General features: G+C 59.9%; 2 protein-coding genes across 7 annotated transcripts; one reads left to right on the forward strand and one right to left on the reverse strand.

Moving 5' to 3' along the window:
- The first annotated feature begins 57 nt into the window (after nt 1-57).
- GIT1 (GIT ArfGAP 1) lies at nt 58-16,557 on the forward strand. Of its 2 annotated transcripts, XM_055257478.2 has the most exons (21): nt 58-399; nt 6,054-6,187; nt 6,989-7,101; nt 7,223-7,328; nt 7,883-8,100; nt 8,191-8,285; nt 8,648-8,690; nt 11,043-11,069; nt 11,253-11,301; nt 11,661-11,733; nt 12,288-12,385; nt 12,784-12,895; nt 13,033-13,166; nt 13,355-13,507; nt 13,579-13,809; nt 13,898-13,951; nt 14,130-14,216; nt 14,325-14,398; nt 14,554-14,736; nt 14,884-14,947; nt 15,112-16,557. In XM_055257478.2, exons 1-21 carry the CDS (start codon nt 348-350, stop codon nt 15,322-15,324), a joined length of 2,313 nt encoding a protein of 770 aa, XP_055113453.1. In that variant the 5' UTR covers nt 58-347; the 3' UTR covers nt 15,325-16,557. The 2 variants fall into 2 exon arrangements, with proteins under 2 accessions (XP_055113453.1, XP_055113454.1); XM_055257479.2 differs by lacking the exon at nt 11,043-11,069.
- Nucleotides 16,558-16,911: 354 nt separating this feature from the next.
- TP53I13 (tumor protein p53 inducible protein 13) lies at nt 16,912-22,045 on the reverse strand. 5 transcript variants are annotated; one of them, XM_063628715.1, is made up of 7 exons: nt 21,992-22,045; nt 21,575-21,785; nt 20,964-21,032; nt 20,691-20,732; nt 18,345-18,473; nt 18,007-18,207; nt 16,912-17,922 (listed from the first exon to the last, which is right to left on the reverse strand). In XM_063628715.1, the coding sequence occupies exons 3-7, from the start codon at nt 21,027-21,029 to the stop codon at nt 16,993-16,995; spliced, it is 1,368 nt and encodes a 455-aa protein (XP_063484785.1). In that variant the 5' UTR covers nt 21,030-21,032; nt 21,575-21,785; nt 21,992-22,045; the 3' UTR covers nt 16,912-16,992. The 5 variants fall into 5 exon arrangements, with proteins under 5 accessions (XP_063484785.1, XP_055113475.2, XP_063484784.1 ...); XM_055257500.2 differs by lacking the exons at nt 21,575-21,785; nt 21,992-22,045 and adding an exon at nt 21,220-21,557 and having other exon boundaries at nt 16,912-17,257; nt 17,367-17,922; XM_063628714.1 differs by lacking the exon at nt 21,992-22,045 and having other exon boundaries at nt 21,575-21,956.
- Nucleotides 22,046-22,479: the final 434 nt, after the last annotated feature.

The raw sequence follows: 22,479 nt of genomic DNA on the forward strand, positions 1-22,479 counted from the left end.
CGGCGGGGCGGGGGTGCGGCCCCTCCCCCTGTGGGCAGGGCCTGCGCCGCTTCCTGCAGAAGCGGCTGGGAGCCGCGCAGGGGGCGGAGAGAGGAGCCGCGAGCGGCGGCGGGGCGGCGCGGGGCGGCGCGGGGCGGCGCGGGGCGGAGGGCGCCCGAGGGCGAGCGGGCAGGCGGGCACGGCGGGTTCCGGGCCAGCCCCGGGGCGGACGGTTGGCCGGGCGCGCGGAGCCTCGCCGGGGCCTCGCCGGAGCCGGGCCGGGCAGCAGGGGCCGCCGCCGCCGCCCGGGCCCGCCGCCCGCGCCCCCCACGCTGGCCCAGAGGGCTGCGGCCGCGTCGCCGCTGAGGATGTCCCGAAAGGGGCCGCGAGCGGAGGTGTGTGCGGACTGCAGCGCCCCGGGTAAGCGCGGCGGGGCCGGGGGCGGGACCGCACAGCCAGGCCGCCGCCGGGCGGGCGCCGGGGCCTGGCGAGAGCGCTGTGCGGGGCCGGAGGGCTGGGCGGGGCGGGGGGCTGCGGCCTCCAGGCTCGGCCCCCGCCCCGGCCGCTGCGGAGCTGCGCCCTTGGCGGGAGGGCCGGCCTGGGGTGCCCATGCTCCCTGGAGGCCGTGGACTAGCAAGGAAGGACGTTCCCGGCGCCGCCTCCCGCTCCTCGGTCTGAGGGAGGCGGGCAGCTGGCTGCCCCTCCACCTCCATCTCTGTATCCGACGGAAGCGCCAGCCTAGGGTGGCAGGAGGGCCGTGGTGGAGGCCGTCAGGGCTTGGGAGGTGGGGGCGAGTGTGGTTTTGTGTCATCTCAGTGCCACCCCCGCGTCTTGCACCTGCTGCTCGCGTGGTCGGCACGCCTGCCGGGGTGGTGGAGGGCAAGGAGCAGAGGGCCGGGCAGATGCGCCAGTGGGGCCTGGATACCGTCTCCTCAGGAGCAGATGAGCGGTGGCTACTCCCAGGACTCCCTGCCTCGGGTTCCTAAGGCTAGCGCGCCTTACGGGGCCTGGCGTTCAGGGCCAGTCTAGACCCGGGTGGCTTCTCGGGAGGCATCCCCAGGCCTGCTGGTGGTGACTGGGAACAGCTCGGCTGGACCCTGCTGTTCCTGTTCACCGGTAAGGCCTGCTTGGGAAAGTGAGCTTGGCATCAAGCTATCCTGGGCCCGGGCCCCTCCCTGTCCCCTAGCCCAGTCTGGCCAGAAACGGGTGGGAGGCCCTGCCGAGATTCCCCGTATCCTGCTGGCTTCCTGGCCTGCCTCCTGGCTGTATTTACATGGTGGTTCCCTTCTTTTTCCTAACAGAGTTAGGACTGGGCTGGAGTGAAACCCCCCAGGCCTGCTGAGGAAGTCAGGGGTAATGATCCAAGAGCCTGCTCCCTTCTGATGAGGGAGGACAGCCAGTGGCGGGGCTCTGCAGCTGGCCTGGGAAGGAAGCTCTAGCCCACATCCATTCTTCCTTTAGAAAAGGAGCTATCTCCCTGGTAGGCCCCTGGGCAGGCTTCGGAGGTCTGTGAACCCTAGCGGGGCTGTGGGCATGATTAAGAGTGATAGTATGGGGTGCTGGTTTGTGGGCCCATAACTTTCAGCCACCCCTTGAGCAGGCCCAGGACCCCACAGGTTGAGCCTCACAGATGCTCTGGTGGTTCTGGGGGTGCCAAGCTAGAGTATTTGGGAACTATGACCTAGCAGGGCTTGGGCACGAAATACTCGATAGGTGGTTATGAACAAGGCCTCCTAGGAGCTTATCATGGTTTAGAGGGCCCTGGGGTTGAGGGTCCGTACCCCTAAGAAACTGTGACTCTATTCCCTGAGCTGCAGGCAGGTCTGGGGATGGCAGGGCTGAGGATGCACCTTGCCTTATAAATGTCTGCCCACTGTTCCGCACCTCCCTGGGGTGAGCATGGCATGGCATGTGGAGGAGAGGCTTAGCAGGCGCCCTGTCGGATGAGTCTGGGGCTTAGTGTTGCCTTTGTTCCCAGCTTACTCTGTAACCCCAACAAGACTTTACTCACTGTGGGGGCCTCAGTTTCCTCAATTCAGAGGCAAAGAAGTTGGAGTAGAAATGGTTTTTGGGGGGGCTGCCATCTCCGAATCTGTGGTCTGATTCTGGGGTGGAGGGGTGAAGGGCAGCACCAGCAAGGCGGTTGTGCTTTCTGTGTTGCGTTGAATGTCTGACCAAAGCCTCTGGATGCCCAGTGGGCTCAGGGAGGAATGGTGGGCATCGGATGTGTTGGATTGCCCAGCTCCTACTCCCAGGTCCTCATCCGTCAGAGGAATTTGTACCCCAGATGCCTCCTTTCCCCTGATTCACAATAGAGGTCAGGAAGGTGGTGAGAAGGTGAGGATGGTGGGGTGGGGAGGATGTGGACAGTCTTACTCATCAGCCCACCTAGCACCCAGCGAGGTGTCCAGCACATGGCAGGCACTCCCTGAGTGTTTGGCTGCTTGTCAGGACCCTGGCTGGCTGCTTGGGACTATCCCACATCTGGACCCTAGGATGCTGGCCCTGGCATGCAGTGGCATGTTTGGTCTGGGTCCTGTGGCATCTCAGGCAGAGAGGCATGAGGGTACCCAGCAGTCTGGAGTCCAGATCCAGTGCCAGCCCCATGGTGTATCGCTCCACCCCAGGGTCACAGGCTTCTTTTATTGCGATAGGAGCCCTGCAGTCCCAACCACAGGAGTGGGGCCAGGGACTTTTTGTGCTTGGTTAATTTGGGGGGTCATGGAGGTCAGAGGTGAGATGCAGCCTGTCCCCAGAGAGCCCCATCCTCCCTCTGCTCCCGGGCCTGGGCACACAAGACAAGTGTGAGTGTGTTGCTAGGCAGCTGGACATGGCATGGCTGCTCTGGCAGCTTGTGCCACCTCGTCAGGCACCGTGTGTGTTCCTGCCTGCCTGGGGAGTCCAAGAGAGGAAGGGGGCAGGAAGCCCTGGAGAATGTGCATCTTCCCCTTTCCTTAGCCTTGGCCCACATTGCCACACGGTCTCAGTCAAAGGCCTCTCCTCACCCCATGGGCTTCTATCTCAGCCTTTTCCACTTTGGCAACCCTAGGGGTGAGAGTGAAGGCCTCAAGATGCCTGTCGTGTAGGTATCTCTGGTGAGCAAGGCTGGGGACATGTTACAGGACAAGCTACGGGCTGATTTGTCTCTTCACAGTGTAGATTGTAGAGTGGGACAAATGTTGGGCTCCTCTTCCTCCCTTATGGAGGTAGAACTTGTGCGTGTCAATGCCTGCACCTGAATGTTCATCCTGATGGGCTTTTACATGTGTGTATACCCGTGTAACTACCGCTCTGATGATGTTATAGAATAGGGGTATCCAATCTTTTCGCTTCCCTGGGCCACACTGGAAGAATAATTTTCTTGGGCCACACCTAAAATACGCTAACACTAATGATAGCTGATGAGCTAAATAAAACAAGCAAAAAAAATAAAAAATTTAAAAAATCACAAAAAAGTCTCATAATGTTTTAAGAAAGTTTATGAATTTGTGTTGGGCCACATTCAAAGCTGCCTGGGCCGCATACGGACTGCAGGTTAGACAAGCATGTTATAGAACGTTTCCATCACCTTAGGGGGCTTCCAAGTACCCCCTCCCAGTCCGTGCACCCCAGAAGTAACCACCATTCTGACTCTACCCCAAGGACTACTCTCGCCTACCTTCATGATGTGGGCTTTTCCCTTAGTCTAGTGGGGATCTGGCCCTTAGCTCAGGGGAGGGAGGCCTGAGGCTGGCCTGTATGTGCAAACCTACTGGCCCTGGAGGCCGCTGATGGCTTCAGGTGGTGGCAGGAATTCACCGTAGTAGAGGCCTCCATGGGGTTGGCACTGGTTAACGTGATCCCAGGATCACGCCTGCTACCTCTCCACACATACAGACCCATACCCTGCCAGTGGAGCCAGAAGCCCAGGGGCAGGGCTGACGAGTTCCCTTATAGTTCCTGTCCTTTCCGTCCCAGGTTTGGTCTAAGGAGCCTCTTGAGGCAAGGATCCCTTCACCTTAAACTACAATCTGGGTAGACCCAAGGGCACTTGCACAGAGGGAGGAGACAGAATGGTTAGGGTGGGCGTCCCATCTGTGTCATCCAGAAATGAGCCGACACCAATGTCGGCTGCCCAGACCAGGACAGTGTCCTTTGCCTACCATTCCTCTCAGGTCACCTGGAGGAGAGGGAGAACCCCTCCCCCAGGCTAGGGGAAAGTGCCAGGCAAACCCTTGGACCACATTCCTGCATCCTGGTCTTGGTTATTGCCATATCCAGGGTCACTCACCACATCTGGTCTGTCCATGGCTTAGGGCTCTGGAGCCATTGGCCGTGGATATATAGTCAACCTTCCACGCCTGGCTTCTCTGGTAGGACCACAGACCTCAGGTCAGGCCATTTATGATCCTGCCCTGGGCGGCTCCCCACTTACAGGAAACCCCACCAAGAGGAATTTGGGCTGCATCATTTCCGGCTTCCTGCCTGGGCTGCCGGAGGTGGCTGGCTGGCAGCCCCCTGACCCAGTGGTGTTTGGAGTGGGGAGAGGGAGCTCTCCACACCTGGGGTGACTCACTATTTGGGTAAAGCCAGCACAGAAGTGCATGCTAGGGCTCCCCCTCTTGGCGAAGAAGGCTGGTCCCTTCCTCTTGAGCCCTGGAGTGAGCCCCCCAGGAAGGTGTTGGCGGTCACCTTGGGCATCCCTCTGTTGCACTGATTGGGAGGGGGTCCCTTAAAAAGCCTAAACCCAAAGACAGGCCTCTCTCCTTTACTTCCTGTTTTCATGCCTCAGTGGGGGTCACTTGCTGTGGGCAGAGCTCAGGCTGGGCCCCTGACTCAGAGTCTCCTCAATTTTCCTGGGAACTTTGGTGGACGTCCTTAGAGTTCCGGGAAAGGCCTGAGAATTGCCTTCTAGTTGGGAGAGATTCTTATCCCCCTAAGCCTGTCCCTCCCCTGGTGGGGACACTTCTGAACACCCTGAGCGATACAGGGCAAGGCAGAGAGCCAGTCCCCCACCCCCGCCCCAGGACAGAGTTTCCTGAGACAGGGCGGGGGCCGCTGGGCAGAGCAGAGTGTCCTGGGAGAGAGGCGCCCTGCCCCCACTCTCAGGCGGCACACAATGGCTGCTTTCTCCCCCGTGACCTTTCCGCAGCCTGAGTCGTATGCAGCTGTCTCCCAAGGGGCCTAGGATGGGTGGCATCTCCTCCGCCCTTGAGAAGGACCCCGGAACTCCCACCCAGTCCTGGCCCTGCTTCTTCTTTCCAAAGTTCATTTTCCCAAAAGAGTGGAGAGCAGGCTATAGAGGCAGAGGGACAGCAGCAAGTGTGGACATGGCATGGTCTCAGGCATCAAAGTGCCACATCCTGGCAATTCTAGTCATTAGCCTTGCAACCTTGAATAAGCCCTTTAACCTCTCTGAGCCACTGTTTCTTCATCACAGAGGTAGCATGTCCTACCTTGCCTGACAGCTGCAAGCAGCATCATACATAATGTACCCAGCTGGTACCTAGTGGGTGCCCAGTCAAGCCCAGCTCCTTTGCTCTGTCCGTCCTCCTTAAGAGGGCTCCAGCTCACACCCTCAGTGATGATGGCAGGAGGCTCCAGCATGAAAGGACCTTACCTGCTGGCAGGAGGCCAGAGGCAGGACCTGTGGATGACTGTGATCTGTCAGGCATGTTTCAACAGCATCTGGCACACAGCAGCATCTGGGTTGCATCCCCTTGGGGATCCCTTCCTCCCTTCCTCCCATTGGGACGGGCTGGGGCAGACGCCTTGTTTCCTGGGAAAAGGCTGAGAGACTGGTAGCAGTGGCTGCAGGGCAGGAAACTGCACCTGCTGAATGGGCCCTGGGGACTGCATGTCCCAAAGGGGTAAGGATGTAGGAAAGGGCATGGCTCTGTCAGCCCCCAGCTGTGAGCTCTTGGGGAGATCCCTCGCTGGTAACCTGGCCGTAGTGATGGTCCCAGCTCCTAGGCTGTTGGGGACTGAGTGAGTGAATGTGTGGAGAGTACTAGGCTTGGCATGGGCTAGAGCAGGTGCTCAGGAGGTCTGGCCCATCATCTGGCTCCGGCTGACCCTTGCCCTCACCCTGGCAGACCCTGGCTGGGCATCCATCAGCAGGGGTGTGCTGGTGTGTGACGAGTGCTGCAGCGTGCACCGGAGCCTGGGACGCCACATCTCCATTGTCAAGCACCTTCGCCACAGCGCCTGGCCTCCCACGCTGCTGCAGGTACAGGGCTCAGTCGGGTGGTTCTTCCTTCCCCTCAGGCAGAGTATGCTGAGCATGAGGGTGTTTCCCCCTCACCCACATACACCCCCATCTGGAATCTGCAGCTTCCAAGGGGCAGCACCCCCCTGGGGCAGAGCCTAATCCTGACCCTTTCTTCCCATCTACTCCATGCAGAAGAGTAGCTCACACCCCCACTCTGCCGCTTATCAACGTGGTCTTGTAGCATTGAGCAAGTTGCTTCACCTCTCTTTTTATTTATTTATTTATTTATTTATTTATTTATTTATTTATTTATTTTTTAAGACGGAGTCTTCGCTCTGTCACCCAGGCTGGAGTGCAGTGGCGCTATCTTGGCTCACTGCAAGCTCCGCCTCCCGGGTTCACGCCATTCTCCTGCCTCAGCCTCCCGAGTGGCTGGGACTACAGGCGCCCACCACCGCGCCCAGCTAATTTTTTTTGTATTTTTAGTAGAGACGGGGTTTCACCGTGGTCTCGATCTCCTGACCTCGTGATCCACCCGCCCCGGCCTCCCAAAGTGCTGGGATTACAGGCGTGAGCCACCGCGCCTGGCGATTTGCTTCACCTCTCTGAGCCTTGGCACACTGACCATGTGACCTGAAGTGCTACATGGAATCTGTGTTTGGGCAGCTGGACTAGATGGAGGTGTGGTGGTGCGGGCACACAGTAGGCCCCCTTAGTACTGTCTCCAGCTACGCCAGCCACAGCAGGCGCTCAGGAGGTGTTTCCCCCAGTGCTTAGCATGCAGTGGGCACTCTCTCACTTGGCATCTCTTCCCTGCAGATGGTGCACACGCTTGCCAGCAACGGGGCCAACTCCATCTGGGAGCACTCCCTGCTGGACCCCGCACAAGTGCAGAGCGGCCGGCGTAAAGCCAACCCCCAAGACAAAGTCCAGTGAGTGGGGCTGGAGGGGTGGTGGGCAGAGACTGCGCAGTCTGGGACAGGGCCCTGGGAGGTGGCAAGGTGACCACTGTCTCCCACCGTGCTCCCCATTCCTCCTGTGTGCCCCCTGCAGCCCCATCAAGTCAGAGTTCATCAGGGCCAAGTACCAGATGCTGGCGTTTGTGCACAAGCTTCCCTGCCGGGATGATGATGGGGTCACCGCCAAAGACCTCAGCAAGGTTTGAGGGGCCCTACAACAGATGGGTGGCCCCCTCCTCTTCTTCCCACCCACGACTCTCTGAAGGCCTCTCCTTTGTCCCCACTGAGCCCTGGGCCCCAAGGCAGCCAGATCAGGAGGTAACAGTAGGCAGGATGGAGAGAGCAGATTGTTAGGTCAGGAAGTGTGTGGCTGAGGCTCCCCAGCAACCAAGTGGACACACAAGGCTAGAAGCCCATAACTGCCACTCAGAAGCTGGGAAAACTTGGGGGTAGTTGCTTAGCTTCTCATAGCCTCAGTTTCCTCATCTGTAAAATGGGAAAGAAATAACAGCATCTACTTCATAAATAGTATCTAAGCAGGGCACATAGCACACGTAGTAGATGGTGAGTGACAGCAGCGTTTATTAATTGGTATTAACCCCTAGCGGGAAGCCTCTGTCCTCCCGACATAGCTTGGTTTGGGCAGGCCTCCTTGGAGCTGCTAGGTGTCCCAAGGGCAGCCAGGGTGCAGCTTGTGGGTGGGGAGGTGCGCCTCACGCACATGTGTATTCACTGCACACTCTGCTCCTCTTAGCAACTGCACTCTAGCGTGCGGACAGGCAACCTGGAGACATGTCTGCGCCTGCTATCCCTGGGTGCCCAAGCCAACTTCTTCCACCCAGAGAAGGGCACCACACCTCTGCACGTGGCTGCCAAGGCAGGGCAGACACTGCAGGCCGAGCTGCTTGTAGTGTATGGGGCTGACCCTGGCTCCCCTGATGTTAATGGCCGCACACCCATTGACTATGCCAGGTGAGGGTCGGCTGAAGGGTGCAGTGTGGGTGGGTGGGGGTGTGGTTGAGGGCTGCTGCTGCAGGTCTGAGCCATACCCCCTCCCCACAGGCAGGCAGGGCACCATGAGCTGGCAGAAAGGCTGGTTGAGTGCCAATATGAGCTCACTGACCGGCTGGCCTTCTACCTCTGTGGACGCAAGCCGGGTGAGCAGAGCTTGTGGGGGGGCCTGGCTGGGGCAGGCCTGGCTGGGGCTGGGCAGGTGGGACCTGGACACACCCGGCAGCAGGTGCCATGGTGACAGAGCGGCTGGGGAGCAATGTTGCTAGGCAACTGGCTCCTGTGAAATTGCTGCAGGCTGTGGGCCATAGCATCGCTGGGGCTAGGGAGTGGGGGTGGGCATCCTGCATCCTCCCGCAAGCTCCCAGCATTCTTGGGAGTGGCCCGCCCTCCCCACTTTCCCCTGACACTTCTGGGTGCCAGCCCTGCTCATGGCAGTGAGGTGGGCTCCCAGCTGCTGAGGCCACCCAGCACTAGTGAGTGACTTGGCATTTTTATTTTTGTTCAGATCACAAGAATGGGCATTACATCATCCCACAGATGGCTGACAGGTGAGTGCCCACCTGATGCCCCTTTCCAGAGGCTGTTGGATGCCATGTGGGCGGCTGACCCCCAGAGCTCCCAGCCCAGGTTTCAGGGGCCTAGGACGCTGCTCCCTACCCCCCAGAGACTAGAGGCACAGCTTAGTCCTCAGTCCCTAATGCTGGGCCCCAAGGCAGGTAAAAAATGTCAGCTCCGTATGTGGCCAGCACAGCCTGAGCCCCGTGACTGTCAAGTACATGGAGGGCTTGGGTGTAAGAAGCTACCTGTGGGCTGGGCGCGGTGGCTCACGCCTGTAATCCCAGCACTTTGGGAGGCCGAGGTGGGCGGATCACCTGAGGTCGGGAGTTCGAGACTAGGCTGGCCAACATGGAGAAACCCTGTCTCTACTAAAAATACAAAATTAGCCAGGCGTGGTGGCGCATGCCTGTAATCTCAGCTACTCAGGAGGCTGAGACAGGAGAATCACTTGAACACAGGAGGCAGAGGTTGCGGTGAGCCGAGATCACACCATTGCACTCCAGCCTGGGCAACAAAAGCAAAACTACGTCTCAAAAAAAAAAAAAAAAGAAGCTCCCTCCTGCTGGGAGGGTGGGCCACTGGGTTCTGTCCCAGTGGCACTGACCCCACTGTCTTTAGAGAAGCCTCTGCTCTTCACGGAAAAGATGGGTGGGCTTCAGGGATGTGACTAACTTTGTGACTGCTGGCTAGGCCTCTAGCGTGCTCAGAAATTAGTCAGGTGCCCTGAGGCTGGTTGAATGAGGTGTTTCTGCTTCGTTTGAGAGGCCCCAAGTGCCCAGGCAGTGTGGGACACCCCCTGCCACTCACTCAGCACGTAAGATGGATGCTGGTGCCACCTGGTGGCCACCTCTGATGGCCACGTCCTCATGCCAGACTGTGCCTGCTGGCCTGGATCTGGAGAGAGGAGGTGCTCTCCTCCCCAAGGGCCTGTGTGAGCAGATGGGCATAGCCAGGCCTGGGCGACTCAGATCCTAAACCTAGACCTCTTCAAGACCCCAAGGCTCCTACTTCTATGGTCTGATTCTACCTGGGCTGTGTGTGCATGCGTGCGTGTGTATGGTAAATACACCCACATATGGGCTCCATTCAACAGCACATTAACTGAGCACCTTCCCGCAGCCAGCTACTGCTCTTGGCACTGGGAGCACAGAGGCACCTGAGACACAATCCCTGCCCTTAAGGAGCTCACAGTCTAGCTGGGGAGGCAGCCTAGGCAGGTGATTCTAGTCTCCATGGGGGAGTGCAGCAAGAGAGGCAGAGGCATGGAGGGTAGAAGTGCTGCACGGGAATGGAGGCAGCCCCCGGGCTGGAGCACAGCATGGGAGGCAGGGAACCTTACGAGCAAGACTAGGATAGAGACGAGCAGGAGAATGAACAGCTCGAGAGCATCAGCAGGAGCAGTGACCATCCCGAGAGCAGAGAGTTCCAGGCGCAGAAGTGTGAAGTCAGCTCTGCTGCTTACTGGCTGTGTGACTTGCAGGCTGCCTGACCTCTCTGAGCCTTGGTTACCTCTCCTGGAAATGGAGATGACAGCATCTATTTTTCAGGGAGGAGAGGATTAGATAAGATAATGTGTGCAAAATGTTTAGCTTTTTTTTTTTTTTAAGAGTTGGGATCTCGCTCTGTTGCCCAGGTTGTAGTACAGTGGCTTGATTATAGCTTACCGCAGCCTCAAACGATCCTCCTACCATAGCCTCTTGAGTAGCTGGGACTACAGGCACATGCCACTATGCTCAGCTAATTTTTGAATTGCTTTTGTATCTCTGTGTTGCCCAGGCTGGTCTCCACCTCCTGGCCTCAAGCGAACCTCCTACCTTGGCCTCCCAAAGTGCTAGGATTACAGGTGTGAGCCACTGCGCCCGGCCCTAGGGTATTCTGATGAAGTATGGTTGGAGTGTGCCATGTGCACCTGTTATCACTGCAGTGCTTTAAGGCAAGGGGTAGTGCAGCCAGGTGTATCCAAAAAATCGCCCTGGCTGCTGGGTGGAACAGGATTGTAGGGACACGACTAGAAGGAGGGAGATTAAGAAACTGTTACAAAGCCCAGGCAACAAGTGATTGAGGAACCTGGGGAGCTTCACTAGGACTGGAGGGTGAGGGAGGCTTCAGGTGACTGCCAGGTGGCTGACACTGGTGCTGGACGAACAGGTCACTGAGAGGAAGAGCAAGCCAGAGGAGGAGGGGTGGGGGACGCGGTGAGACGAGTTCAGCTTTGTCCCTTCTGGGCCGGGTGTGCGTGGAGATGGGTCTGGGCCTGACGTGAAAAGGCGTGTGCTGCCCTGCTCCTGGGTAACTGCTGCCTCTGTCCTGTTCTTCCCTCTGCTGCCTTCCTCTGGACTTAGATCTCGGCAAAAGTGCATGTCTCAGAGGTATATGGTGCCTGCCGGGGGCAGCAGGCCTGAAGGTGGGGTAGGACGGGGAGGCATTTGGTATGCAGCATCTGGGGTACCATCTCCCTGGGATCCCTGCATGTTGGGGAGGTTGCTGGCATGGGCCTGGCCACCTCTCAGGTCTCTCCTCTCCTCCCAATTCCCATCTCCCTCTGCCCTCAGCCTGGACTTATCCGAATTGGCCAAAGCTGCTAAGAAGAAGCTGCAGGCGGTAAGTCTGCTCCAACCGTGCCCTGACACTTGAAGCTGGCCCCTCTCTGATCCCCCACCCTCTGCTCTTGCTTCCCCTGCCTCTGACTCGATGACCTTTCCCAAGTCTTTGACCTGCCACCTCACTGGCCTCAGCAGTCCCCTTTCCCTGACTTCCCTACAAGGGGATGGACTGGTCCCTTCTCTCCCACCTTGGAGTTTGGAACATGATCCCTTCCCACTTGCCCATTCTGAGACTGTAGGGGCTGGGCAGCACAAGGAAGGCCACCGGTTCCCCAAGGCTCACAACATGCTGGGGAGCTGGCCTTGGCACTGGGAGCCGATGCATCTGACGAAATCTGGGCCCCTCTCTTCCTCCAGCTCAGCAACCGGCTTTTTGAGGAACTCGCCATGGACGTGTATGATGAGGTGGATCGAAGAGAAAATGATGCAGGTGAGTCAGGGAGCAGGAGTGTCTGGTGTGGAGGACCCGCGCGGCCCAGGCATGGGTCTCTGGTCCTTTACTGGGCTAAGAAGGGGTGCCTGGGGTTGGGGCTGCTCAGAGGCCTGCAGATGAGCCCCTGCTGGCTGTGAGCCTGCCTGGGCAGCGTCCCAGGCTGGGTAGAGTGCTGAGGGGGAGGCGGCTAGCATGCTCCTCCCCCTGCCTGACTGGGGCTCCTCTCGCTCTGGCAGCCTCCCACTTTGGCTGTCTCTCTGGTACCACTCCGCCCCCCTGCATCACTCCTTCCTGGCCACAGCCGGATTCCAGCCCAAACTCTGGGTCTGGATGAGTGGGACTGGCCTTGTTCCATTTGTCTGTCCCCAGCCAGCCGCGCCCAGCCTTGCCCTGGCCCGGCCTAGCTCTGCGTGTCCAAAGACCACCTCTGTTCTGAACACCAGTGCTCAGTGGGCATGGGGGCAGCTAGGAAGGCTGGGCTCAGTGCTTCCCCACCCCCACCTTGGGGGCCTGGCCACCGTGGCTGATCTGCTCCTGTCCCTCCCCTACAGTGTGGCTGGCTACCCAAAACCACAGCACTCTGGTGACAGAGCGCAGTGCCGTGCCCTTCCTGCCTGTTAACCCGGAATACTCAGCCACGCGGAATCAGGTGAGGGGGCTGGGTTGGGGGCCTGGGGTGGTCTCCTTCATCCCTGTGGTCCCTCCTCATCCGGCAGTGGGCTGGGGCCTGAGCCAGCTTTCCAGCATTTGCCAGGGCCTCCCTCAGAGCACAGCTGGCACTGGGATTTGGGAAGGGTCAGGAGGCTGTTGTTTTGAGCACTTGGTGAGCAGCTCCGGTGGGTGTTCTGGCCTCTGCTCAGGCACCCTACTCTATCATACCCTGCCCCGGGTGGCCTCGGCTGCTGACTGGCCAGGTGAAGCTAGGCTGGGATGCTTTAGCTGGGGTTAAATTAGATGGCAGGGCCATGCCTTGCTGCTTGGTCCCCGCCGCCCTGCGTCAGTCATAAGGGGTCCCCTGGAGCCAGCCTGGCCCTTTCTGCCTTGCAGGGGCGACAAAAGCTGGCCCGCTTTAATGCCCGAGAGTTTGCCACCTTGATCATCGACATTCTCAGTGAGGCCAAGCGGAGACAGCAGGGGAAGAGCCTGAGCAGCCCCACAGGTGGGAGGGTTGTTTGGGAGGGTGCGGGAAGTGGGCGGGGCTCCAGGGGTCTCCTGCATGGCTCTCCCTGCCAGTGGTGGCCTGAGAGATGGGTTGTGTGGTGGAGTGTGGCCTGAGTGACACCCCTGTGTCCTCAGACAACCTCGAGCTGTCTCTGCGGAGCCAGAGTGACCTCGACGACCAGCACGACTACGACAGCGTGGCCTCTGACGAGGACACAGACCAGGAGCCCCTGCGCAGCACCGGCGCCACTCGGAGCAACCGCGCCCGGGTCCGAGTCCCACCCTCCTTCCCACTCCCCTGTGCCCCGACCCAGGCCTTCACCGAGGCCCAGCTCTGTCCTCTTGTAGCCCAGGGGCCTGAGGGACAGACGGGCTGCTCCTAGCCTCAATAACTGCCCCCTGCGAGTGTTGGCCTCTCTGCCCCCAGATGCTGACCGGCTTAGGTCTCTCTCTGCAGAGCATGGACTCCTCGGACTTGTCTGATGGGGCTGTGACGCTGCAGGAGTACCTGGAGCTGAAGAAGGCCCTGGCTACATCGGAGGCAAAGGTGCAGCAGCTCATGAAGGTCAACAGTAGCCTGAGCGACGAGCTCCGGAGGCTGCAGCGAGAGGTGAGGGTGCAGCCTCGGTGGGAGGGGGAGCCCCAGGACTCCAGGGGGTTGACAGCGCTTTGCACCCATAGATCCACAAGCTGCAGGCGGAGAACCTGCAGCTCCGGCAGCCAACAGGGCCGGTGCCCACACCTCCACTCCCCAGTGAACGGGCGGAACACACACCCATGGCTCCAGGCGGGAGCACACACCGCAGGGACCGCCAGGCCTTCTCCATGTATGAACCTGGCTCTGCCCTGAAGCCCTTCGGAGGCCCCCCTGGGGACGAGCTCACTACTCGGCTGCAGCCTTTCCACAGCACTGTGAGTCACCTGTGGGTCTCAAGGTGTGGGGAGATGGGTGGGGCTGCCGCAGGGTCCACCATGATGCTCACTGTGCTAATATCCCCAGGAGCTAGAGGACGACGCCATCTATTCAGTGCACATCCCTACTGGCCTTTATCGGGTAAGCCTGGGGAAGGCGTGTCCATCTTAGCCAGTAGGTTCTGAGCCCCAGGGGGTTCTGGGCTCTGTGCTGAATGCGGGGCTTAAGATGATTAGACTGACCTGGTCCCTGCCGCACTGCTGGTGAGCAGGGGGCAATGGGGCACACTGACTCCATCCAGCGCTGCCCTGGGTTTCAGATCCGGAAAGGGGTGTCTGCCTCAGCTGTACCCTTCACTCCCTCCTCCCCACTGCTGTCCTGCTCCCAGGAAGGAAGCCGCCACACGGTAATGTTTCTATGCCCAGTGCCCACAGGGTGGCTGGGGGCTGTGTGGGCTGGGGGCTGTGGGGGTCCAGGAACACGGCGCTCACAGCCCCTTCCCTCCGCCCTCCAGAGCAAGCTTTCCCGCCACGGCAGCGGAGCCGACAGTGACTATGAGAACACGCAAAGTGGGGACCCACTGCTGGGGTGAGGCTCCCTGGGTCTCTAGTCCAGCCTGCTCACATGCCAAGGCGGGGAGGTTGAGAGGGCCCCCAGTGTGTGAGGACCGAGGTGGGCGGCTCCAAGGCTGGAACGTGTCTTTATATATATCTTTGTCTCTATTTTCCGGACCTGGGCCTCAGGCTGGAAGGGAAGAGGTTTCTAGAGCTGGGCAAAGAGGAAGACTTCCACCCAGAGCTGGAAAGCCTGGATGGAGACCTAGATCCTGGGCTTCCCAGCACAGAGGATGTCATCTTGAAGACAGAGCAGGTCACCAAGAACATTCAGGAACTGTTGCGGGCAGCCCAGGAGTTCAAGCATGACAGGTACTGAGTGGAGGGGGAGGTGGGGGGGGGATGCGGTTCCTGTTGGCTTCTAGGATGTTGCAGAGGGCATGAGGGGCCCTAGGTTCTGCTGTCCCTGGGAACCTCCCTTGAGAGCCCCCTGATTTATACCCTCCCTTCTCCCCACAGCTTCGTGCCCTGCTCAGAGAAGATCCATTTGGCTGTGACCGAGATGGCCTCCCTCTTCCCAAAGGTACAGGGACCAAAGAGAGGACCAGGAGTGGGAGGGCCTCGAGCTGGGGCAGGTATAGAGAATCCCATCTGATCGCTCCCCGGGTGGAGACACAGACAAACTGGGCCCTGATCGCAGCTGGTGGCTTAAAGTACAAGGTCCAGCCTCACTCCTGCCCCCTCCAGAGGCCAGCCCTGGAGCCAGTGCGGAGCTCACTGCGGCTGCTCAACGCCAGCGCCTACCGGCTGCAGAGTGAGTGCCGGAAGACAGTGCCCCCAGAGCCCGGCGCCCCAGTGGACTTCCAGCTGCTGACTCAGCAGGTGATCCAGTGCGCCTATGACATCGCCAAGGCTGCCAAGCAGCTGGTCACCATCACCACCCGAGAGAAGAAGCAGTGACCTCTCTCCCCACACCCTCACCTGCACCCTAGGACCTCACTGGCCATAGGAGCTGGGCCACTCCAGACATTAATCCCCACCCCAACAGAGCCACTGGCACAAGTGCCCTTAGTGCTGCCGCTCTCCCTGGCAGCCAGGTGCCCTGGTGCCCACCCCTGTCGAGCCCCTAAGGATGGGGAGGTCGGGGGGCAGGAGCTGCTGTCCCCCACATTCCATGCACCTCCTCTCTGTATATAGCATCTCCCCCCTCCTAGTGAGCAGGGGCCTGCAAGGCATCACTCCCAGCCCCTCGCCTTCTAGGGCACCCTCAGCAAAGGGGCGGGTGGGGACATTCCAAGTGGGGCAGCTCTCCGTACATGCACCCCACCCCCATGAGCCAGTTCAGCCCTATTGGGGGCTGAGCGGGGGCATCCCCTCCTTTGTACATAGTCTCTATGGATGTCCCTGCCCTGTAGCCACCAGCCCCTTGCTGCTCTCCCTTTAATGCCATACGGCCCCTGCCTAGGGCACAGGCCCCAACCTGTGTGCTGGGGTCCGCAGCAGCAAACACTGGAAAGTCTGTTGTTTTTTTTTTTTTTTTCTTTCTTCTTCCCCACCCCTTAATTTTAACTTTGTGGTAACTGAGTGCCCCCGCGTGCCTGCGTGTTGAGTGTGTGGGCGGCAGTGCCGTTCCAGAGGCCTGGTCCATCTGGAGTTTTGAGGGGTGAGGGGACCAGAGCAGTGGGACCAGCATGGGGGTCAGCTTCCCATCCCCACCTGGAGCCAGGGACTGGCCGGGTAGCCAGTTTTGGTCCTGCCCGCTGCCTCCCTAATCCCTCCCCACTCTCGCCCCTTCTCTATGAACTTAAAAACCACTTCCTTGCATCTCCTCCCACTCCTGTGTGGAGGGAGAATGTGTGCTGGCTAGGGTGGAGGACTGAGCACCTGAGCCTGGGGCTGGCTCCCCGGGGTCCCCGACTCAGCTGGTGGCTGTGGAGCTGAGTCCCCTCCCCGTAACCTCTGCAAGGCCAGCACCTGCCATCACTACCTGCACCTGCTGTGGTCCCACCCTCTGGAGGCCTGGGAACCTGGCTGCAGCCTGGGAAGGCTGGAAAGGCAGACGGTGGGACTCACCAGCTCTCTCCCCAACCCGCTTCTTCCCTGGGGGCCAGGTCCTACCTGTGTGGTGGTGGGTGGGCTGACTGTCAAGAAGTGTCATGTACATTTGTATCAAAAATAAAGAAGTGACCATGAGCTGTTTCTGATGCTTAGAGAATGGGGGCTGGAGGGAGGTGGCAGACATGAAGGGTGACTGCAAGTGCCCCAGGACCTCCGCCCTAGGGAAGCCCCTGTGCTGGGAACGTCTTGTCTAGTGGAAGAGTTAGTTAGTTTGGGAATAACAAAGCTAACATGTATGACGATAACGCCACCCTCCCACGAGCACACTCCTAAAGCCCCATGTCCAGGGACAGGTTGGCCAGCGGGGGCGGGCTGGCGGTGGCCAATCTGATTAGTAAACCCCTGCCTCAAACACCACCTCCATGGCCTAGGACTAGGGTCCGGGTGGGAGTGTCTCTGTGCGGCAGATGCACAAGCTCAACTCCAAAGTCTACTAAAAATAATTTAATTAGAAACAGAGTTTTGGCAAGGGAGGCAAAAGCAGCTCCTTTTCTCCCCTTGGCCGCCCACTCAGCAACCAACGAGGAGGAAAGCCCCCGCGGTGCCCGGCCAGTGCCACGCCACCGCCACCAGGGGGCGCCCCGCGCGCGGTCCACGTGGCAGAGGTCGCGGCCTCGCGGCGCGGGGAGGAGCCGCACGCCACAGTGGCAGGTCCCAGGCCGTCACTCCGAGCTCTCGCCTTCCGGGCCGCTGTCCGGCGTGGGCGGGAGGAGGGGTCTCCGGCGGGAGCGCTTGACCCGGCGCGAGGGCTGCAGCAGCCTCCGCTTCAGCACAGCTGTGGGCCGGGCGCCGAGCAGTCAAGGGCAGGAGGGCAGGGAAGCTATGGGGCGCTGCGGGCGACGCGAGGTGGGGCGGGGGCCTCGGGTAGGGAGGGAACTCCTCACCAGCCACTGTGTCCTGGCTGTCCGCTGTGGGCCCCCAGTAGATGCTCTCCCCGCGTCGGAAGTTTCTGTGCAGCCGTGTGCAGAGCGTGGCCAAGGTGAGCAGCACCAGCAGGAAGGTCAGGGCCATGGCAGCCCAGGCGGCCTCTTCAGTGCGTGGGGTGGGGCCCCGGGCTGCCCGTGGAGGCGCTGCTGCGCGAGGAGCCGGGGAAGCCTGACTTGAACAGACACAGCCCCCTGGGCTGCCTTGCCCGTTGGGCACCTGAGCCTCTGTCCTGGAGCTGGCATTGCCTCCAGACGCCCCCGGCAGCAAGGAGACAGTGGGCACAGATGGGCCATTACTCTCCCTACCAGGGATTCCCACCATGGACTGCTTGGCCTTCAAGCTCCCTGGGGAAGCAGAAGGAAACCTCAGGGCTGAGCGAGTGGGCTGGGGACCAAGGGCAGCCCGCAGCCTCCGCCTCTTGGCACCACTGGGAGAGGGCTGCCCGGGCCCTTGAGATGTCACCTCTGTGCCAGGAGGCCGCCAGCTCCGCAGAGCGAAGGCCAGAGCCAGGGCCTAAGGAGAGAGGAGACAGCAATCACCCTGCTGCCCCTCTCAGAGAACCCGAGGGCCAACAAGCCTGGGCCCAGCGCCTCTCACCTGCACACACCCTCTCTGGCACAGCCTCCCTCTACCGGGGGTTGGCTCGGAGGGAGTCGGCCTTGAAAGGCTTTCACAGTAGATCCATGCCTTCTTCTTCCTCTGCTTTCTCCTCCGCCTCCTCATCAGCCAGTGGGCAGCCCAGGCTGGCTCTACCCAGGCCATCTCCAGCGCCAACCCCCATGCAGTCAGTACCAGGGGCTATGAGAGGAGGTAACTGTTAGAGCTACGAGGAAGGTGGGGACAAGCAAGACGAAACCCTTGAATTTTCCTTTCCCTGCACACGGGGCCATAGCCTTCTGCCAGGGCCAGGCAAGCGCCTTTCATCAGCTACATACCCGATCGTGCGTGAGGCTGGAGTCAGGGGTGAGGGAGGGGTTAGCCATACAAGCGTAGGCCAGGAGGGCAAGCTGGAGCTTCAGCCAGGGGTGGGCACAGGGGTGGTAGAGGAAGGTGACATCCTCAGCCTGGAGGAAAGGCACAGAGACATCAAAGCAGGCCCAGAGCCCTCCCAGAGAATCTCAAGTTCTCCCATCCAGGGGGCCAGTTTAAAGGTACTCCCAGGATAGCTGGGTGGCTCTTCTACCTTCAGGGCCCAGGAAAGGACAAAGGGCATTGGCATGTACCCGCTCTTGCCTCTGAGTGTTCCTTTCACCCTTCCTCTCCATCAAGTGCCACCCTTCAAAGCTCACAGCATGCCTGGATAATCCTGCCAGACTCAGACCACACTCTAGCCATATTTCCCTGCAGGTGTAATGATGGCTCTACAGGTCCACAATCCAAGCCCTAAGCATCCCCTAAATGAAGACCAACAGTCTAATCTATACAATCTCCCAAGAGCATCCAAATACAGGGCAGGCAGGCAGCAGGTGCACAATCTCAGGATGGAAACACTCCATCAATCATTCATTACTCTTTGATTGAGTTGACTTGTTGCTCGGTGCTGTGCTAGATGCTGTGGGAGATGCCAAAGAACTCCTGGACTCTGCTTGCAAGGAATGTACAAGAAACTCAGGGAAACAACTAATGCAAATAGAAGAGCAAACTAATAAAACTTAGTGATTAGTCGTTAAATTATCAGAGACAGATTCAGAGGAGGAGGGGAGGAATAAAGGCTGATGCCATCGGGCAATGTCTCAGGGGGAGCTGACTCCTGCTGGGGCTGGGAAGATGGCTGGGGGAGTATGGCAGGAGGGCAGGGAGCTGCACTCTCCGAGTCAGGATAGGCCAGGTGTGGAGGAGAATAAACAAGAGCAAAGGGGATGTGGTGAGGGCGAGGCTGGCACTCATTTGTGTGGCAAACAGCCCGACACAACTGGAGAGGAACCAAGGATGTGGAGACGTCAGACGAAGCTTACTTAAGTAAGGCCTGAAAAGCCAGGCCGGAGAGTATGGCCATGATAAGGTGGGAAATAAGGAGCCATTGACAGTTTGTGAACAGAGGAATGACTTCATGAAAGGGCTGTTTGAGGAAAGGAATCTGGTAGGTGGCATGAGGCAACGACTCTTGGCCTGGAGCTATTACAGAGAATTTTTTTTTTTTTGAGACAGTCTCGCTCTGTCGGCCAGGCTGGAGTGCAGTGGCACGGTCTCGGCTCACTGCAACCTCTGCCTCCTGGGCTCAAGCAATTCTCCTGCCTCAGCCTCCCAAGTAGCTGGGATTACAGGGGTGTGCCACCACGCCCGGCTAATTTTTGTATTTTTAGTAGAGACAGGGTTTCACCATGTTGGCCAAGCTGGTCTTGAACTCCTGACCTCAGGTGATCCGCCCACCTCAGCCTCCTAAAGTGCTGGGATTACAGGCGTGAGCCACTGTGCCCAGCCAATTTAAGTTAGGTATTTCAGGCCAGGCATGGTGGCTCACGCCTGTAATCCCAGCACTTGGGAGGCTGAGGCAGGCAGATCACTTGAGGTTAGGAGCTCAAGACCAGCCTGGACAACATGGTGAAACCTCATCTCTACTAAAAATACAAAATTAGCTAAGCTAAGTGGCACATGCCTGTAATCCCAGCTGCTCGGGAGGCTGTGGCATGAGAATTGCTTGAACCTGGAGGCAGAGGTTGCAGTGAGTGCCACTGCACTCCAGCCTGGGCGCCAGAGTGAGACTCCATTTCAAATAATAGTAAGTATTTCAAAGGAAAAATCAGAGGAGCTGGCGATGAAGATGGAGAAGCTGCCACGGAAGCTGAGCCCGCATTGTGGAGCCTGGCAACTGGAGGCACACTCCTTCCACGATGCAGCTCTGTACTGTCCACGGTGCTGGCACATACCCTCCCTCGCTGCTCACACGTATAGATAGAATTAATATCCTCTCCTACAGAAAGCTGGGGCCCACAAAGTCAGGAGACTTCCCGCTGTCTCCTCAGGGAGCTGGAGCTTGGGCTTTTTCCAGCTACTCTCAGAGAGAGTTCCACTCACAGCCACTTGTCCACAGAGCCAGCTACCCAACAGCATCCTGACATAGCATTGCAGATGACAGGCCTACGGCTCACTGTCTTTGAGCCATCTGTCCTGGTGCTGATCTGTCCTGGGCTTGGAGGTGGGGCAGAGAACTAGAACCCTGCCTCTGCCTGAGGGAAGTGGTAAGGAATGGGGCCGATCAGCGGACAAGGCGGGGAAGCCTGCTAGGAGCGCCTGTCTCCAGGCGTGGACACCAAGAGTGGTGGGCCCCTGCTTGTACTCACCTGCCCTGGGCTCACTCGTGTGTAGGTCACTCTAGGTGACACCTATACATGGGGAAAGAACAGAGCTTAGGGCAGTTGGGGGACTCCGTGTGTGTGTGGTAGGGAGGGGACGGAAGGCCCCAAACGCCAGGCTGGGATGGAGAAGTTGGCTACTGAGGACCGAGGAACCGGCAGAGGTCCCCAGATGGTGACTGTGGAGGGTGCGGCGAGAACGGAGCGGGACTGGGCTAGCCTTTCACATCCCTCTCTCCCTGGGCCCTCCAGGGCTCCTACCTGCGGGGGCAGAGGCCACAGGCTCTCGGGACAATGGGCTCCCGCCTCCTCCGCCGGTCCAGCCATCACCTGTGGGTCCAAAGCGAAGAGCTGGGGCGCTGGACACGGCGAGGCCCTGCCCTCTCTCTCCCCAGGCCCAGCCCGCCAGCGGAAGAACTCTGCGTCCTCCTCGGCGCGCCACTCCTTCCAGGACGAACTTCTGGCAAAGCGCTTTGAGGTCCCGGGCCGAGGCCTTCCCAGGAGCGGGTCACCTTACCTCGCTGGGACCCAGGAGCCTCGCGAGGGCTGCCAGGAGAAGTAGTTGGGGCGAAGGCGGAGGAAGCGCCATTCCAGGCGGCCCGCCGGCCCGCCGCCCCGCCTGCGAGGGAGCGCGCGCGTCCCGCCCCTCTGGCCCCAGAGCCCCCAGCGCCCCCGCGCCGCCCGCGCGTCCGTTGGCCCTGGGCTCGCGCTCGCCCCTCCCCAGACAGTGGGTCACCGGTATCGCCCCGCCCCAATGCCCGCCCACAGCAGCTGAGCGTGCGCGCACGCGTCCTAAACCCGAGGCCGGAAAAGTTAACTGTAAGAACCGGGTCAGCGCGCAAGGCTCAGTAGGGCAGGCGGGGGCCCCTTGCCTCGTCTGGGGATTAGTCTCAGCGCGTCCCTGCAGCCTGCAGAGCAGCTGCACAGCTGCAGCGCCTGGATGGGATCGTGCAGCGGAGTGTAGGGCCGGAAATGGGATCCCTGTGGGCCGGGTGGCCCAGGCCGGGGAGACGGGTACACTCCCCAGGCCGGGGAGACGGGTACACTCCCCTGGCAAACCCGCTTCGGATTTGTCGGTGTGACCTGCAACGAGAAGAGGGGCAGAATCATGAAGTCAGGAGGAACTGCTGAAGGGAGAGGGTCCCACCTCTGGAGCTTCGCCCCACTCCCGCCCTCGCAATAGGGTCCGAACGCAGAGGAGCCTCGGGGGGTGTCTCCGCTCCCCAAACTCTCCAAACCCAGAAGCCCCGGGAGGCTGGAGCCAGCCGAGAGGCTGCTGTGTTCCCCACCTCCGCCGTCGCCCAGCGGTGGCAGGCGCGCGTCTAGAAAGAGATTGGTCGCCGCGAGATGGGGAAGCCACAGGCCTCACCCCCAGGAGGTGCGCTGGCCGGCCCGCCCCGCAGCGGGGCGCTGGTTCTGGTTCCCTCTCCAGGATTTGGGGGAAAAACGTGGGTAGAGAGCGAGGGTTGAGATGCCCATCCCAAAGCCTGGAAACAGCGAGAACGTGTTATTTCCGTGGTCTCCCATGCATCCCGGTTTACGAGGCGTTCCTTGTAGGTCGGACGGGCATCCCTGTCGCAGGGCGCCCGAGTGTGTCCTTTTCTCCTACTAACTCTCGGAGGCTTGGGGCTGCTGCTTCTGGCGAAGCCACTCCCGGGCTGAGGATTTCCTTGATGTGGAGCCCCGAGCTCGCGGGGACGGGAGCGAGGAGTCCGCGGGACCCGCACTGATGCAGGCGGGGAAGCAGCAGCATCCCGCCAGCGGCTCAGACGCCGCG

Source organism: Symphalangus syndactylus, chromosome 20, assembly GCF_028878055.3.
Source record: "Symphalangus syndactylus isolate Jambi chromosome 20, NHGRI_mSymSyn1-v2.1_pri, whole genome shotgun sequence".
Lineage (NCBI taxonomy): Eukaryota > Metazoa > Chordata > Mammalia > Primates > Hylobatidae > Symphalangus > Symphalangus syndactylus.

Bases quoted from the DNA above. Each gene is read 5' to 3' on its own strand.
- TP53I13 (XM_063628713.1), bottom strand. From the start codon at position 21,291: ATGGCGCTTCCTCCGCCTTCGCCCCAACTACTTCTCCTGGCAGCCCTC. The intron at 21,033-21,219 runs GTAAGGTGACCC...TTGGACCCACAG, and splicing joins GGCTCCTGGGTCCCAGCGAG to GTGATGGCTGGACCGGCGGA. The intron at 18,208-18,344 runs GTATGTAGCTGA...CTCCTCTCATAG, and splicing joins CCAGCCTCACGCACGATCGG to CCCCTGGTACTGACTGCATG.
- GIT1 (XM_055257478.2), top strand. From the start codon at position 348: ATGTCCCGAAAGGGGCCGCGAGCGGAGGTGTGTGCGGACTGCAGCGCC. The intron at 8,691-11,042 runs GTGAGTGCCCAC...CTCTGGACTTAG, and splicing joins ATCCCACAGATGGCTGACAG to ATCTCGGCAAAAGTGCATGT. The intron at 12,386-12,783 runs GTGAGGGGGCTG...TCTGCCTTGCAG, and splicing joins ACTCAGCCACGCGGAATCAG to GGGCGACAAAAGCTGGCCCG.